This window comes from Neofelis nebulosa, chromosome 5 (assembly GCF_028018385.1).
Source record: "Neofelis nebulosa isolate mNeoNeb1 chromosome 5, mNeoNeb1.pri, whole genome shotgun sequence".
Lineage (NCBI taxonomy): Eukaryota > Metazoa > Chordata > Mammalia > Carnivora > Felidae > Neofelis > Neofelis nebulosa.
In genome coordinates this window covers 46,489,470-46,509,081 of record NC_080786.1, presented here as the reverse complement: position 1 = coordinate 46,509,081, position 19,612 = coordinate 46,489,470, and the positions used below count along the sequence as shown (strand labels likewise).

General features: G+C 37.0%; 1 protein-coding gene across 1 annotated transcript in view; it reads right to left on the bottom strand.

Moving 5' to 3' along the window:
• The window catches only part of LOC131512036 (arylacetamide deacetylase-like 2), a 34,464-nt gene extending 17,049 nt beyond the window's left edge, over positions 1 to 17,415 (bottom strand). The window contains exons 1-2 of the mRNA XM_058730246.1: positions 17,222 to 17,415; positions 12,797 to 13,019 (exon numbers count right to left, since the gene is read on the bottom strand). Of these exons, the coding sequence (XP_058586229.1) occupies positions 12,797 to 13,019; positions 17,222 to 17,359 (361 nt within the window). The 5' untranslated portion in view covers positions 17,360 to 17,415. The remainder of the gene's footprint in view (positions 1 to 12,796; positions 13,020 to 17,221) is intronic.
• Between the last annotated feature and the right edge of the window lie 2,197 nt (positions 17,416 to 19,612).

Genomic DNA, 19,612 nt, shown 5'->3' with positions numbered 1-19,612 from the left:
TGATTTTGTTTGCAGTCCATCTATTCAAGGAGTCATAAACCTTCTGCTCTTACATGTTCATTTTAGCACACAAGGCATCCCCTCTCTCCCTAGTACACATGTGTCTCTAACCCCAGGTACCTCCAAACCCAATTTACCAGTAACCTGGCCACATAACTTTGGCAACTCTGTGACATCTGCTACTACTTTATTTACCACAAGATCCTAGAAATTCAGAGAAGCTGTTCCAAGATGTCTCCTGCACATTAACAAAACTTCAAATTAAAAACTAATTAAATACTGGGTATGTGAATACCATGAAAACAGAAAAGTAAATCAACTAGCCTTTTAGGTAGATAAATGTTTTCATTCAAGACTGAGTTGATAATATGCAAGAAAAGGCAATGGGTGGATGAACACCAAAATGTACAAGACATAAGAAGTCACTGATACCCACAATGAAAGACCCTCAATGATATATTTCAAACCTGACTTCATGTTATCTCCCAATACTTTTTATTTATCATAAAGCAAAAGTCATTTTAAGTTTTTTGTTTCCTATTCTTTATCTCCAGCTGTCCGAAGTCACACCATATTTCTGATAAAACTTGTTGGCTCATGTTTTTCCGTCTTCAATGTCCAATTACTGAATTTATATCACTTGTAGAACTCAGGTAGAAACAGGAAGGTATTAGTATTGAGGTTGAAAAATAACAACCACTGTTTTATGTAAATAAATTGACCAGAGAAAGATATTCTTATATTTCTTACTTCTCAAAACAACTTCAAGTTATAAAGAAGAAAAAATAGGAAGCCTAGGAAACAAAAAAGGAAAAGTGAAATTTATAAATAAATAGTTACATTATCTATGTCCTGATCTGTCAAAAAATAAAAGCTATCTAAGTCCTTTCTAGTTTATAAATATAAGTTCTCACTATCTATAAACAATACACAAATATAAAGCCAAGACACAGAATAAAGACACAACAGGAATTTGGCTGAACAAAATGTTGGAACATGCGTCCTGAATGATAATTTGCACATTTTTTAGGAACTACTGATCACAATCATTGCATTTGTCAATAAAGGGGAAATCAACATGATAATCAGGAGAACTTCCAAATATTTTCCAAAGTGATATTTTCCTATCTGTGAGCATTTGTCTTGTGCTAACTGAAGACCCAGGTAATGTGTATATAGATACTTGGATATTTCATAGACCTTATAAGAACTTTAAGGGTATTAATACATCTCTTTAGAGAAGCATCTGGGCGGCTCAGTCAGTTAAGCATTAGATTTTTTATTTCTGCTCATGTCATGATCTCACGGTTGGTGGTATAGAGCTCCATGTTGGGCTCTGTGCTGAGAACATAGAGTCTGCTTGAGATTCTCTCCTCTCCATCTCTGCTGCTCCCCTGCTTACACACTGTCTCTCAAAATAAATAAATTTTAAAAATGCATCTCTTTTGAGACAAATGAGGCCAAATTGGCCTCATTAATTTATCTTTTTATATATCTTAGAATATCTTAAAATATATTTTATAAAGGAAGCATAATATTCCAACTACAAATGCCTAGTATAAATTAAATTATATGTGAACTCTAATTTACAGAAAACATTAAGGAGATAAAAAAGATATAGAAATACTGGGAAAGCGAGGAGCCAAGATGGCAGACAGCATGGAAGTTTTCTGTGTGTCGTGCATCCATGAAATACAGCCAGACCAACACTAAATCTGATCTGAGGATTAACACAACAATCTGCACAACTTGAATGACAGAATTCAGCAGGTATGTGGCATGGAGAGGTGAACATGGGGAGACAGAAACCACAGAGGGCAGGGAGCTGCTTTTCATGCGGAGAGAGGATGGAGACGGTGGGCGGGGGGAAGAATATGTGAAAAGCACTGCTCCCCAAAAGCAGCTGAAGAGAAAGTGGAAAATTGGAAACAGCCACAGGGACTGAACTAAAAAGGGAGAAAGGAGAAAGGAGAGGGTTTAAATTCCATTAAGACTGTAAACAGGAGGAGTGCAGAGTCTGAAACTCCACAGCTCGATACTAGCAATGCTCTGGTGGGAAAGGTGAATCCCCAGGAGCAGAGTTGGGTCCAGAAGGTTCTCAGGCCACACGGGGAGAACAGTTCCACTGCTGGAAGGACATTTGCTGGAGGCTGTGAGGCCACCTGGTCCCAGAAGACCCCAGAGAATGGCCCCATTCTCTGGCACTAGAACAAGATCATTTGGGGTGAAGCCTGGTGCCAGATGTCTGTTGTGATTTTCCAAAATCCCTGAAATGCTGCTGCTACACTATCTCACGAACTTTTTCTGGGGCAGGCTGGCACCTGGCCACATTCTCGGGGCACCGGCAGCAGCAGGGTCCAGCAAGTGTTCCTACATGCTGCCAGCACCCAGCCATTGTTCAATAAGACCCTTCACAGAGGGATAGAGACAAAGCCACAGTCCCTCAGAAGTGGGGGCTGGGGAAGGCAGCTGCATCTGAGACAAAACTCGGAAAGGAGGTGCTGCCTGGGGCTTGTTCATGGACAGTGTGAAAGTGGGGAGTGGATGGAAACCGAAGATGAAGGATGGGTGCGCGATTGCTGATCAAGGAGAACAGAGTTCCGATACTAGAGACTGGGTAGCTGGGTGTCACCATTTTCATCACTTCCACGTATGCAAATATGCACCTACAAGCGCCACAACAATCCACTCTAGTAGGCTAGCAGTGCCATCTAGTGGAGGATGGAGAATGCCAACTAGCAGAGCTGTGACACTAAGCCCCCCCCAACTGGGTCACCCTCACTCTTCAAGAACACAAGTCTCACCACCTACTTAGTTTATGGTCTGTCAAGTGCTTCATACTTTGACTTATAGGGGAAAACGAAGTAATTTCAGTCGTATTTCAGTCTGTTAGCCAGTCCACCTATCCGATTTTCTTTTTTTTCTCTTTTTCTTTTCTTTTTATTGAATACAGAAAGAAAAAAAAATCATTTTTATTATCATTTTTTATTAAGAATACTTTTTCTTTAAATTTTTTCTACTATATTTTTTACTTTTTTGTAATTTTTTCCAAACTCTATTTTACTACCGTCATTTCATTTTAGTCTACTTCAGTGTATTCATTTTTTAAAATTCTCAAACGATTTCCTTTTTTTTTTCCTTTTCTCTAATCTATCAAGCACTTTCAACACCCAGACCAAAACACACCTAGGATCTAGCATGATTTATTCCATTTTGTGTGTGTGTTTGTTTTTAATTTTTTAATTTTAATATTTTTTTAATTTTAATTTTTTTATTTTAATTTTTCTACCTCATTAATTCCTTTTTTCCCATCAAAATGACGAAACAGAGGAATTAACCCCAGAAGAAAGAGCAGAAAGAAACGACAGCCAGGGTCTTAACCAACACAGATACAGGCAAGATGTCTGAACCAGAATTAAGAATCACCATAATAAGAATACGAGCTGGTGTCGAAAATAGATAAGAATCCCTTTCTGCAGAGATAAAAGAAGTAAAAGCTAGTCAATGAAATTAAAAAATGCTAAAACTGAGCTGCAATCTCAAACAGATGCAGCGGTGGCAAGGATGGATTAGGCAGAACAGAGAATCAGCGATATAGAGCACAAACATATGGAGAATAATGAAGCAGAAAAAAAGAGGGAGACTAAGGAAAAAGAGCATGATTTAAGAATTAGAGAAATCAGTGACTCACTAAAAGGAACAACATCAGATTATAGGGGTCCCAGAAGAGGATGAGAGAGAAATAGGGGTAGAAGTGTTATGTGAGCAAATCATAGTGCAAAACTTTCCTAACCTGGGGAAAAACACAGACATCAAAATCCAGGAAGCACAGAGGACCCCCATTAGACTCAACAAAAACTGACCATCAGTAAGGCATATCAGAGTCAAATTCACAAAAGACTCAGGCAAGGGGAGAATCATGAGAGCAGCAAGGTAAAAAAAAAAGTCCCTAAGCTACAAGGGAAGACAGATCAGGTTTGCAGCAGACCTATGCACAGAAACTTGGCAGGCCAGAAAGGAGTGGCAGGATATATTCAGTGTGCTGAATCAGAAAAATATGAAGCCATGAATTCTTTATCCAGCAAGGTTGTCATTCAAAATATAAGGAGAGATAAAAAGTTTTCCAGACAAACAAAAATTAAAGGAGTTTGTGACCACTAAACCAGCCCTGCAAGAAATTTTAAGGGGGTCTCTCTGATGGGAGAAAAGATGAAAAAATAAACAAACGAATAAATAAAGACCAAAAGCAACAAAGACTAGAAAGGACCAGCGAACTCCAACTCTACAAGCAACATACTGGTAATAAGTTCATATCTTACAGTACTCACTCTAAACGTCAATGGACTAAATGCTCCAATCAAAAGACATAGGGTCACAGAATGGATTAGAAACCAAGATCCATCTATATGCTGTTTACAAGAGACCCACTTGAGACCTAAAGACACCTTCAGATTGAAAATAATGGGATGGAGAAGCATCTATCATGCTAGTGGTCAACAAAAGAAAGCCAGATTAGCCATACTTATATCAGACAATCTAGACTTGAAAATAAACACTGTATTGAGACGTAGAAGGGCATTATATCATAATCAAGGGGTCTATCCACAAGAAGACCTAACAATTGTAAACATTTATGCACCAAATGGGATAGCACCCAAATATATAAATCAACTAATCAGAAACATAAAGAAACTCATCGATAGTAATACCATAATAGTAGGAGACTTCAACACCCCACTCACAGAAATGGACAGATCATCTATTCAAAAAATCAACAAGGAAACAATGGCTTTGAATGACACACTGGACCAGATGGACTTAACAGATATATTCAGAATATTTCATTCTAAAGCAGCAGAATGTACATTCTTCTCCAGTGCACATGAAATGTTCTCCAGAATAGACCACATACTGGGACACAAATCAGCCCTAAGTAAGTACAAAAAGATCGAGATCATACTGTGCATATTTTCAGACCACAAAGCTATGAAACTCAAAATCAACTACAAGAAAAAAATTGGGAAGGTCTCAAATACATGGAGACTGAAAAACATCCTACTAAAGAATGAATGGGGGAACCAAGCAGTTAAAGAGGAAATTAAAAAATATATGGAAGTCAATTAAAATGATAACACCATAACCCAAAACCTCTGGGATGCAGCAAAGGCGGTCATAAGAGCGAAGTATATAGCAATCCAGGCCTTACTAAAGAAGGAAGAAAGATCTCAGATAAACAACCTAACCTTATGCCTTCAGGAGCTGGAAAAAGAACAGCAAATAAAACCCAAAACCAGCAGAAGACAGGAAATAATAAAAATTAGAGCAGAAATTAATGCTATCAAAACCAAAAAAAAAACAGATGAAACCAGAAGCTAGTTCTTTGAAAGAATTACCAAATTGATAAGTCACTGGCCAGTCTGAACAAAAAGAAAAAGGAAATGGCCCAAATAAATAAAATCAAGAATGAAGGACGAGAGATCACAAACCAACACAGCAGAAATAAAAACAATAATAAGAGAATAGTATGAGCAATTTTATGCCAATAAAATGGGTAATCTGGAAGAAATGGACAAATTCCTAGAAACATATACACTACCAAAACTGAAACAAGAAGAAATGGAAAATTTGAACAGAGCCATTACCAGTAAGGAAATCGAATTAGTAATCAAAAATCTGCCAAAAAACAAGAGTCCAGGGCCAGATGGTTTTCCAGGGGAATTCTACCAAACATTTAAGGAAGAGTTAACACCTATTCTCTTGAAGCTGTTCCAAAAAATAGAAATGGAAGGAAAACTTCCAAACTCTTTCTATGAAGACAGCATTACCTTGAATCCAAAACCCGACAGAGACCACACTAAAAAGGAGAACTATAGACCAATTCCCCTGATTAACAGTCCTCAAAAAGATTTTAGCCTACCAGATCCAACAATACATTAAAAAAGTTATTCAGCATGACTAAGTTGGATTTATACCTGGGATGCAGGGCTGGTTCTGAAAAACAGTTAACATGATTTATCACACCAATAAAAGAAAGGAAAGAACCATATGATCCTCTCAATAGATGCAGAGAAAGCATTTGACAAAATGCACAAAGCTTTCTTGATAAAAACCCTCAAGAAAGTAGGGATGGAAGGAACATACCTCGAGATCATACAAGCCATATATGAACAACCCAACGATAATATCATCCTTAATGGGGAAAAACTGACTGCTTTCCCCCTAAGGTCAGGAACAAGAAAGGGATGTCGACTCTCGCCACTGTTATTCAACATAGTATTCGAAGTCTTAGCCTCTGAAATTAGACAACACAAAAAAATAAAAGGCATCCAAATCGGCCAGGAGGAGGTCAAACTTTCACTCTTCTAAGATGACATGATACTCTATATGGAAACCCAAAAGATTCCACCAAAAAACTGCTAGAACTGATTCATGAATTCAGCAAAGTTGCAGGATATAAAATCAACGCACAGAAATTGGTGCGTTGACTGGGTTGCACAGAATAGATTGCATTCCTATTCACCGACAATGTAGCAACAGAAAGAGAAATCAAGGACTCGATCCCATTTACAATTGCATGCAAAAAAAATAAAATACCTAGAAATAAATCTAACCAAAGAGGTGAAAAATCTATACACTGAAAACTATAGAAAACTTATGAAATAAATTGAAGAAGACACAAAAAAATGGAAAAAGATTCCATGCTCCTGGATAGGAAGAACAAATATTGTTAAAATGTCAATACTACCCAAGGCAATCTATATATCCAATGCAACACCAGCATTCTTCAGAGAGCTAGAACAAATAATCCTAAAATTTGTATGAAGCCAGAAAATACCCTGAATAGCCAAAGCAATCTTGAAAAAAGAAACCAAAGCAGGAGGCATCACAATCCCAGACTTCAAGCTGTACTACAAAGCTGTAACCATCAATTAATATATATATATGTAATCATCAAGACAGTATGGTACTGGCACAAGAACAGACACTTAGATCAATGGAACAGAATAGAGAGCCCACTAATGGACCTACAAACGTATGGCCAACTAATCTTTGACAAAGCAGGAAAGAATATCCAATGGAATAAAAGACAGTCTCTTCAGTAAATGGTGCTGGGAAAACTGGACAGAGACATGCAGACGAATTAACCTGGACCACCTTCTTCCATCATACACAAAAGTAAACTCAAAATGGATGAAAGACCTAAATGTAAGACAGGAAGCCATCAAAATCCTCAAGGTGAAAGCAGGCAAAAACCTCTTTGATCTTGGCCACAGCAACTTCTTACTCAACACGTCTCCGGAGGCAAGGGAAACAAAAGAGAAAATGAACTACTGGGACCTCATGAAAATAAAAACTTCTGCACAGTGAAGGAAACTTTTGGCAAAACTAAAAGGCTACCAATAGAATGTGAGAAGATTTTTACAAACAATTTATCAGATAAAGGGTTAGTATCCAAAATCTATAAGGAACTGATCAAACTCAACACCCAAAAAACAAATAATCCAGTGAAGAAATGGGCAAAAGACATGTACAGACACTTTTCAAAAGAAGACATCCAGTTCTGGGGTGCTTGGGTGGCTCAGTCAGTTAAAGCATCCAACTTGGCTCAGGTCAAGATCTCAGAGTCTGTGAGTTCAGGTCCCGCATCAGGCTCTGTGCTGACAGCTCAGAGTCTGGAGGCTGCTTCGGATTCTGTGTCTCCTTCTCTCTCTGCCCCTCCCCCATTTGCACTCTGTCTCTCTCTGTCTCTCAAAAATAAACATTAAAAAAATTAAAAAAAAAAGACATCCAGATGGTTAACAGACACATGAGAAGATGCTCCACATCACTCATAATCAAGGAAATACAGATCAAAACCACAATGAGATACCACCTCACACCTGTCAGAATGACTAACATTAACAACTCAGGCAACAACAGCTGTTGGCGAGGATGCGAAGAAAAAGGATCTCTTATGCACTGCTGGTGGGAATGCAACCTGGTGCAGCCACTCTGGAAAACAGTATGGAGGTTTCTCAAAAGATTAAAAATAGAACTACCCTACAACCCAGTAATTGCACTGCTAGGTATTTATCCAAGGGATACAGGTGTGCTGTTTTGAATGGATACATGCACCCCAATGTTTATAGCAGTACTATCAACAAGAACCAAAGTATGGAAAGAGCCCAAATGACCGTCGATGAAGGAATGGATAAAGAAGATGTGAGATATATATATATATATATATATATATATATATATATATACACACATACACACACACACACACATACATACATACAATGGAGTATTACTTAGCAATCAAAAAGAATGAAGTCTTGCCATTTGCAACAACGTGGATGGAACTGGAAGGTATTATGCTAAGCAAAATTCGTCAGAGAAAGGCAAATATCATACGACTTCACTCATATGAGGACTTTAAGATACAAAACAGATGAACATAAGGGAAGGGAAACAAAAATAATATAAAAATAGGGAGGGGGACAGGGGCACCCGGGTGGCTCAGTTGGTTAAGCATCCAAATTCGGTCAGATCATGATTTCACAGTTTGTGAGTTCGAGTCTCACGTCTGTCTCTGTGCTGACAGCTTGGAGCCTGGAGCCTGCCTCAGATTCTGTGTCTCCTTCTCTTTCTGCCCCTCCCCAACATGTGCTCTGTCTCTATCAAAAATAATAAATGTAAAAAAAAATTAAAAAACAGGAAGGGGGACAAAACATAAGAGACTCTTAAATATGGAGAACAAATAGAGGGTTACTAGAGGGGTTGTGGGAGGGGGATGGCCTAAATGGGTAAGGGGCATTAAGGAATCTACTCATGAAATCACTGTTGCACTATATGCTAACTCATTTGAATATAAAGTAAAAAAATGAAATTAAAAATTAAAAAAAAAGAAATACTGTGAAAGCATTTCGACTAAGAATCCCTCTAGAACAACAACAACACAAGTTCCTTTCAGTAATTCAGTATATTTTTTCCAGAAGACATTTATCTGTTTAACCTTCATTATAAGGAATGTGCCTATTAGCTAGATGCTCAGTGGTGATCCCACTTCCTGGAGAGAGGCTAACCCAAACATGCAACACGATTCTAAAATAAAATAAGGATTGCTGCCAGCAGGTAAACACAAGCTGCAATGGACACATGGAAACATTACTAAAGTCTTTTAGAGCGAAGGAAAAGTACACACACACACACACACACACACCACACAAAATGATAATTTACTTGAATATAAAAGGGTGACCAAGAGTCTTTTTGCAGTAAGATGGGAAGAACATACTAGAAAAGCACAGGCAGAGATAGAAATAAGAATGCACAGGTCGGTGGGGAACTAAATATTAAGTTCAATATGATTGAAACAAAATTATGAATGAGAGCATTGGCAAGTTAAAAATGTAAGAACCTGGAAATCTGAACACTATGCTAATGGATTTAAATTTATTAAGTGATAAAAGTGAAGAGTTTAGACAAAGAAATCATATAATCAGACTTGCATGATAGAAAGATCCAGTATACTAAGTGTAGAAGATGAAATAAGGTTGAGCAGGGAAGAGGCAGAGACATCACAAAAGATTATCTGTAAAAGATGACGAAGTACTAAATTGTGTTAATGAAGTCAAAATGTTCAGAAGTACAATGAATGGGATATGGTAATTAGATGTAAGTGCTAAGGAACTATAATTAATTGATCATAAGTGCTATTTACTGAGAGCATTCAATGTTGCTTTAGATCGATAGTGGTTCTTTTGTTTGTTTCTTCTGAGGCCATTCGGACACAAGACAATAAATTATACTCGGTCATGTGGAGCTTGAGATGTCTGTGATTTGTCCAGTTGTAATGTCTAAGTGATAGGTGTATATGTGGAATCAGGACTCAGGAACAGTGTCAGAGAAGCAGATTCAGGACTGGATGTCAGCAGCATGTGGGTATTTCGAGAAGATCGGGGATTGGAAAAGAGAGTATGTACAGTCAAATCCCAAAGATAGGGAGAGAATTCTGGGGGACAAGAATATTCATGAAGAGTAAGTATGGGAAACCTGTTATTTTGTTTGCTTGGTTTGTTTTTAAATGAGAGAGGGAGGGAGATGAGAAAACAATGAATAACAGAGGAAATCTAGGAGATACTTTGTCATAGAAAGAAAAAGGAGCAGCAGTGAGAATGTCAAAGAGGAGAAGAGACTAGTATTCATCAAATGCATTAGAGTAGAGAGATCGAGGAATTAATTAAAGTGGGTAAAGAAGGAAATAGGGAAGGCCTAGAACCTACAGTGTATAGAAATTGGTCTGAGAAGGAAAGGGAAATCAAAGGGACTAATGAGACAGAGGAATTCATGGCCAAGTGGAAAAAAATTTTTTCAAGATAAAAATGAGCATAACATGTTTTTCAAAGTTAAAAAGCAAAAAAAACAGAGTATTGATGGAGATACACTGATGAAGCCAAATAAGAGGGAAAGAGGTATATGATATGGAGCAAAAGGGGAAAGAGTGATTTTGTCAACAGATTTTGTCTGATATTCCTGTGAGAATATTAGAAAGAAGTGAGCCAAGGATGGATATGATGGATAACAAACTTACAGAAGGGGGGATTGAGCCAAGGACACAGCGTTCGAAATGTGAGGGCATACAATCCTTCATACCCTCTTTCCTCTGAAATAGCAACAAGCTTGCTCTCTAGCTGAGTGGGAGGCACTGGGAGGCCTAGAGTCAAACAGGCCGTGAGTGACACACGAATGAGAGACAGAACTCAGATACATGGGACAGGATTTCTGAGCCACTGCAGGGCACAGGTCATTGATCTCCACAAGCAGTCAAGCATAGTGTAGTGCCCGGATCAGTATCATCAACAGCAACTGGAAATTAATTTGAAATGCAAATCATCGGTCCCCACCATTACTTGTTGAATCACAAATTCTGTAGGCCAGGCCCAAGAGTTTTTAACAAGTCTACTAGGTCATGCTGAGACACTAAAATTTGAGAAGCACTGTCTTAGGGCTTCATACATTACTAGAAGTACGCCATGACTGTCCTTCCCTTCCTTGTCACAGTGTGTGCTTTAGAATTCACTTTCCAGAATCTTTTAAAATCTTTGAGAAAGAAAGCAATCTTTATGAGGACTTCCTGAAGGACATTCAGAATACCTGCTTCCCTGGATGTTATAAAATTCACCTATGAATCACATCTTTCCAAGAGTCTTGATCTTTACCGCATCCTATTACCTGACCTAGAATTGCTTTGACTGGGCTGCCCAGGTGGCTCAGTCAGTTAAGTGTCCCACTCTTGATTTCAGCTCAGGTCATGATCTCATGGATCATGACTTTGAGCCTTATGTTGGGCTCTGTGCTCACAACTCAGAGCCTACCTGGGATTCTCTCTCTCCCTCTACCCCTACTGCATTCTCTCTCTTTCTCAAAATACATAAATCAAAAAAAAAAGCAGAATTGTTCTCACTAATTATTGTCTTGGAGGCAAGCTATCATCCTATACTTGTAAGGATGATCGTAAATTCAATAGTGACTATTGGGATGGTTTTCAGGAATCTACCAACCAACCAACCAACCAACCAAGGGACATGAACACAGGGACCAAGCCCCACCCACGAGTTTTGGTTAAAGTTGAATATTGCCTCCTGAGCTGGAATTACAAGGACTCAATTTTTCCCAGCTTATCCTACCCAAAACCCAAACCCAAATTCCATCATCCTTCTTCAAATGAGGACCTGTGGGGTCATCAAATGATTTTCAAGTGAGCCTGGCCAACTAAACTCTCTAACCTCTGTTTAAATCACGTAAATAATTTTCTTTTGACAAGTCACTATGAAATTTTACTGACTATATATTATTTCTAATTTGTTAGTTGTCAGAAAGCTAGGAAGGATAAATCTGGAAAGCCAAAATTTCAGTCTGTTTTGGCCTTTTGTATATTCATCTGAGTGTTTGTGCCTCATCAATTTTCCATGCCAATTTTCTCTGTGACTAATCCTCACAACTTTTGTTTGGTGAAGTGTAGCTTCCTATATGCACATATTTTTATAAGGTTCTCACTATCTAGAACCCAATGAGGCTTAGAGAAAGGCAAAAGGTTAAAAAAAATAACTTCTTATCTGTTTATCTTTCCTCCATTCTCTTCATTTGTTTAATTAAATAGAATGGTGCCTCCTCCTGATATACCAGCACCATTCTATCAAAGAGTTTTCCAAAGCTTTCATGAAGGAAAATTTATTCATGTTTTTGGCTTGAATCTTCTACCTATTCCTCTTAAATCATAGCCAGAAATGAACGGGGAAATTAGACTTCATAAGAAGGAGTTTAATGTAACCTATGTCTATTTTGTGTTTTCCTTTAAAAGAATTGAGACTAGCTATCATTCTAAGTTTTACTAACTGTTAGCATTATTGTTATTGGTATTTACAAACTTGATCTTGTAGCAACCAACATGTGATTCCAATTTACTGTTTATAACATCCATATCACTTCAACGTTTCTGCTCCTGAATATATTCTAATGTCACAGAAAAGAAGTTGTACTAATTGACTCCTTCATGTCTTATTTTCATTTGTTATGAGCTGATTCAATATGGAAGCTGAGAAGAAAGAGCTTATCAAAACCAAGCAAAACAAAAACAGAAATAACGGTCTGCCTATTTTTCTCCAAACATATGTCTATGTCTGTTCAATATCTAATATTTATAGCTATACTTATCCCTATTATACATATAAGTATGTATATTTATATTAAATATTTCTTATACCAAAAACATATTGCCAGTTATAGTTTTTTCCTTATGTGATAAACTTACTGGAACTTCCAAAGCAAAAACCACCACCATGAATATAGATGACAGCTGGTCTTCGGATTTCTGACTTTCTCTTTGGCAAGTACAAACGGACTGGAGTATCAACAAATGTTGTGTCGGTCACTGTGACATTTTCATCTGAGAGTGGCTGTGTATGGTCCAGACTGACTATCATGGAAATTAAGTCCCCATGTTTCATAATACCTAAGTTTTCAAAACACATATCCTGTAAAAGCAAAACAAAATTGAACATTTTCATCTTATATTACACCAAATGCATATAAAGAGAAAATAAAACATAAGGAAAATGGACAGAAATAGAATATTTGTAATATTTATTTCCAAGTAATACTGTATACACTTTATTCCATACTTTTTTGCCTTTGAAAATCTCAAGTATCCTGTATTTTATTAGTAACTGGGTCATTCAAAAGCTGTCAATTAACTGGCAGTTATTTTATAATTGTAAATTCTTACCTAGAAAATTTCCAGGTCTTATAACATCTTTTCTTTTCTTTTTGTTTTATAGGAATGTTGTCATATTTTTCTTCTTTATTGTTCATTTTATCTAATCCAAAATTTTAAAAGTTCTCTTATGCTCACACTAACAGTTATTTAATGCCCTGGTTATCTTTTTTTTTTTTTTAATGCTTTTTATTTATTTATTTTAATCCAATTTAGTTAACATTCAGTGTAGTACTGGTTTCAGGAGTTGAACCCAGTGATTCATCACTTACATATAACACCCAGTGCTCAGCCCAACAAGTGCCCTCCTTAGTGCTCATCACCCATTTAACCCATACTCCCAATTACCTCCCCTCAAACAATGCCCAGTCTGTTCTCTGTATTTAAGAGTCTCTTATGGTTTGTCTCCCTCTGTTCTTATCTTATTTTTCCTTTCCTTCCCCTATGTTCATCTGTTGCATTTGTTAAATTTCACATGAATGAAATCATATGGTATTTGTCTTTCTCTGCCTGACTTATTTTGCTTAGCAAAATATATTCTATCTCTATCCATATCGTTGCAAATGCAAGATTTCATTCTTTTTCATCACTGAGTAGTATTCCAATTTGTGTGTGTGTGTGTGTGTGTGTGTGTGTGTGTGTGTGTGTATGGGTATGGGTATATGTATATATACACATACACATACCCATACACACATACATACACACCATATTTTCTTTATGCATTCATCAGTTGATGGACATTTGGGCCCTTTCATAATTTGGCTATTGTCACTATTGCTGCTATGAACACTGGAGTCCATATGCCCCATCAAATCAGTACTTTTGTATCCTTTGGATAAATGCCTAGTAGGGCAATTGCTGGATTGTAGGGTAGCTCTAGTTTTAATTTTTTGAGGAACCTCCACACTGGTTTCCATAGTAGCTGCACCAGTTTGCATTCCCACCAACAGTGCAAAAGTCTTCCTCCTTCTCCGCCTTCCTGCCAACATCTGTTGTTTCCTTAGTTGTTAGTTTTAGCCATTCTGACAGGGGTGAGGTGGTATCTTGTTGTGGTTTTGATTTGTATTTCCCTGATGATGAGTGATGTTAACCATCTTTTCACGTGTCTGTAAGCCATATGGATGTCATCTTTGGAAAAGTCTTTGTTCATGTCTTCTGTCCATTTCTTCACTGGATTATTTGTTTTTTGGGTGTTGAGTTTGACACATTCTTTATAGGTATTTCATATTAACCCATTGTCTGATATGTTATTTCCAAATATCTTCTTCCATTCTGTAGTTTGCCTTTTAGTTTTGCTGATTGTTTCCTTCATTGAGCAGAAGCTTTTTATCTTGATGAGGTCCCAATAGTTTATTTTTGTTTTTGTTTAATGCCCTGTTTTCAACTTTAAATAGCTGTGTCCTAGCACCCAACCCCCATCTCTCAAATCCCATATTTGATAGCACTGAAAAAAAAATATCTCCCTGTTATTTCTGATAACTTTTCTAGGAAATTCGTGACATGTCACTGGGCAGTTTACTCAAAAGAAAAAAAACTTAAAAATACATGGTCAATAGTACATCACACACATTCCTACAATTATTTCAGAGTATGGTATTACAGGGTCTTAGAGAATGTCTAATTCCTATACTTTAACAATGAGGAAGCATGCAGAAGCCCTAAGTTGCAGCCAGTAAAGGTCAAAGCCAAATCTGCGCTCATTTTTCCAGACCAACCACTTATACCATCACTTAACTGAGTATATGATCTGAAGCAAATTACGCTCTACCTCAATTTTTTATCTATACAATTGTAATCATAATAATAACAACAAATCCCTCAGTGGGCTGTTGTATGATCTAAGTGAGTTAGGACTTCTAATGTACATAGAGGAGTGCCTACTACATGTATGTATTTAATGAATCTTGCCTTATTTAAGTATTCTTTACTACTAAAAATTCTTAAGTAATTTCATGCTAACTGAATATAATCAGGTAGAGTGTCCTTTAAGGCAAGATTTTGGGAAATGGGTAATTAAGCTAATTTTTCATTTAGTGAAGTGAATTTTAAAAAGTGAATTGCTTTTTTTTCTCATTTCTCAGACATTTTATGTTTTTGAGCTGGTAAGTATTTTTGAATAACAAAAGTATCACCTTAGAGATTATTTTGTGCTGTTCTACCATACATTATCTGTAATTCTCAGAGCAATCCTCTAAAGTATTTATGATTAATATCCCCACTTTATAGGTTAAAAATGTACAATGGAGGATTAAGGAAAGTTTAGAAGATTGGACATGCCTTCTTTTACCAAACTCAGCCTTCCAAGTTAACATATGACTCCATAGCAATGCATTTTATTTATCAAGATTACTTCCTCAAAAACTTTACTTTTCACTTCCATTTCCTATGATACAGTAATCTATCTTCTGGTATCTCAACTTTGAGTTACAAAATTCAGTACTGACAAGAATAATTTTTTTTGAGAACAGCCAAGGACTGTTAATTTTACTAGAATAATCTTGCAAGTAAATACATGGGTGCTCTTCTTAGTATCTTTGTAAAAATAAAGAGCAATCCATATACAATGTGAAATCTATAAAGTGTATAATTGTGTTATAGATGGACAATGGTAGGAATAATTTGTAGCTGAAAAAGGAAAAGACTATGGAGTCGGCACTTGTTTCCCCACATCTTTCATGTTACGTTAAATCAAGGAGTAGGAGCATTGGAGAAAGAGGCAGTTATGCTTAAGGTCAGCCGCTAGAAGTGATCAGGGAGAGAAATAGCAGGACTCGGCAGATGCAGACAGGAGATAGTTGTGTTTTCACAGAACCACTGTCTGCTGTGCAAAGTACCACGGGACAGCCTCTCCTTATATCATAGATTGTTCTCTCTTCTCTAATCATTTGCTGCTGCTTTGTCTTCTCCTTTCAGCTTCTTACTGTTTCCGTCATCAAACGACTTTTCTGGGAGCCACTTGATTTGGCAGAAAGAGTACAAGTTTTGGAATGAGGCATTTGTGGCTTCAAATTTTGAAGTGGTCACTTTCTAGCTGCGTGAGCTCCTCTGAACTTCTTTTCCTCCTCTGTAAACTGGTCCAAATAGTCGGACCCCCCAAATAGTGGGGAGTTCCCCCCCAAATAGTGGGGATTCAGAGAAGTATACATTACTGAAAACCTGTGTATTCTAAGAGCTGAAAAATGCTATTCTAACCATATCTCTCCCTTACCAAGAGCTGTTTTTGCTTGAATTCATAATCGACCCTGCATATTTCAAGCCAGACAATCTCTGAAATCTAGAAATTTTGATTAAAGATAAGCAATGGAGTGGCACCTGGGTGGCTCAGTTGGTTCAGTGTACGACTTTAGCTCAGGTCATGATCTCACAGTTCGTGGGTTCAAGCCCTGCATCCGGCTCTGTGCTGACAGCTCAGAGTCTGGAGCCTGCTTTGGATTCTGTGTCTCCCTCTCTCTCTCCCCCTCCCCCACTCATGCTCTGTGTCTGTCTCTAAAACATGAATAAACCTTAAAAAATTTTAAAAAAGATAAGCAGTGGAAACCAATGAAATACTGAGAGCCCTAAATTAACACCAAATAGGCACAAGTCTCAATAATGTTGATAAGTATCACTTATATATAAGTAAAATATAACTGGAAACTCAAATACGTTAAATATAACTCAAATGTAAGGTATCAAGTAAGCTTCAAAGCTTTCCTGTCAAGAATACCACTTATGCATATCACAGTATACACAAACTTTACATCTGGATACAAACTCCTTAGAAGCAAGAATTCTGTCCCACTCTGTTTGCACAGATGTAGATATAGCTAGTTTTATAACTTTAGTTAATTTTGTGTAATTAATTTTTTCTAACAAAGAAGCAATGGTTATTTCAAAACAGTAATTTCTAAAAAGTTCATAAGCACTGATTTTTAGTCAACAAGGCATTCCAATATCCAGAATAAAAAATGTTAATCTTACCATAAATGTGCAGGTTTTAGCAACTGTAAATAAGGCTATTACTTTCCAGTATTCTTCAATGTTGCCTGGAATGGTGATATAAATGTAAGAAGCACAGAGAGCACAAAGCAGACCCAAACAGAGAGCTTTGAACCCCATAATATCCCTTTCTCCAGTCTCTTCACAGTGCTGAGAAAAAGAGATTCTGAGACAGATACTGCAAAACATTAGTTCAAGCCTTAATTATCATTAAGCAACTCCCACAGTGTTTCTTCACCCTGTGACGCTGTCATCTTCCTAAAGCACCATAGGTGTGAGTCAGAGCCTAGATGAGAATTCTTAATAAGCCACAAAATCCAATTTTGTGATTGGTTGGTTGCAGCATTTTGTAAGAAGAGGTTTTAAAAAAAACCTAGCTAATATTTCATCAAGATCCTGGCTCATGAAATTAGCATGGATTACTAACTCTGTTGCTTGTTGTGCTGGACCAAAATTTGAGCTAAAAGATAAGGGGTGTGGCGACTTTTCCACATGACATTATTCATCAAGTTGGAACTTCAATAGTCTGAAGTACAACAAGGCTCGGTATAAGTATCTCAGGAAACACTTTTTTAAGTGATTGTATAGTGACTTTATTCTAATGGTTAACTGGTAAATCTTTAAAATCAATCTACACCAAATAGCCTAGTGTGGCAGGCAACCACGAGCGCAAATATTGGACTTACGCTTGCTGCAACCTAAGATAGCCTGAGAAGCTCCTGTCCATAAAGCTGATCATTTCAATGTTCTTTAGAGATGTAAGGCACTGGAGATTTTCTGTCTGATCTGCTAGGCCCTAGGAATTAAAAGAACAGTCATAAATCAATAAATCCACAATTCTCAAGCTCATTCCCAGAGATTGGGACTTAAAGAAAGTAAATTTTAGTGATAGAATTAAATTCAATCAGGAGTCTAATTTAAGTATATACTGGACCTCTTGAAAGCATAAGTATTAACTTCAAAGTCTCTCCTAAACTTTATTACTACAATTTTTATTTTTGTTCATTTACATTGCAGTTTCCCTGAATCCCCCAGTCGTAATTTAGGAATATTATTTGTTTTTCAAACTACAACACTTTAAAAAGTGCTTTCACTATTAATAATGCATTTAAACTGGAACTTTCCTGGAGACACTGGTACTAACAGACCTACCCTAATTATGTAACTCTTTGATCACATTCAATTGCTAAATATATATTTTTCATAAATTAATGTATAAACAAGTTAAGTGATTAATTAATGCTTACGAATATTGGGAAGGGGGAAAAATCTCAAGTTCACCGACAACAATGAAGTTTGAAAACTAAAATCTGGAGTGTTCATTGATGACAAAGACTGAGAGGAGAATAGAGTTAAAGTTAAGATAAAGTTTCTGCCTTCACATCACATGTCTCTCCTACTCCACCCCCACCCCATGCACATATGCATGCACACACACACACTCACAGAAGGGGACTGGGAAGAAACAGAAATAATGTTATCAGGCTAAATATTTGCTGTACCTGTGTGAACATGAAGGCCCTAATCAGAAGCAGTTAGGAGATATAATCAAAGTAACATATGCCAAGAAGTATGCAGAAGGTGTTGGAATCTTTCAAAAGCCAGATATCATGTAGCTGATGTGGTTTTTTCTCATATTTTGAAAAATGAGCAGAGGCATCTGATGTAATGACTGAATTACTTTGATCATGGCAGTTTGCCTAACACATAGTGAGCAATCAAGAAATATTACCTGTTATTGTCATGACATGGTTTTTTCTCATATTTGGAAAGATGAACAGAGGTATCTGATGTAATGACTGAATTACTTTGATCACACAGTTTGCCTAACACATAGTAAGCAGTCAAGAAATATTACCTGTGTAATATTACTAGTATTATTTTATTATTGCTGACATCAAAGAAAAGAGGCAACTTAAGAGTATGGGATCCTCCAAGAAGACCCAGATCTATGTAGTGAGGTTATAGGGGGACTTTAGATCTCTGACTGTAGTCAAATGTTAAAAGCATCTGAAGAGCTAGAGAGAGGGGTGAAGACAAGGAGAAAATGCCCCCCCAAATTTATTTCACTTTGCAGTTCCTTAGATTCAGCCCTAGGTTTCTAAAGATCTCTAACTTTTGCAATTTTGCAAGTCCCTTGGGTCACCATTGTTCAGTATGGAAGGAGAACATATCAGATGCACAACATGAAGAAGGAATAAAACTAATACCATCTCCTCCAAGATTCAATGGCTGTGGGTCTTTTCCTACTTTAAAGAGCTGTCAACAGCATCGTACTAGGTCTGTCTTTAATCCTCATTTTATTTTACTCACTAAATGAAAGAAATGTAATGTTTTTTGCATACAATAGTTTCGTTTGGCATTTTTTGGCCT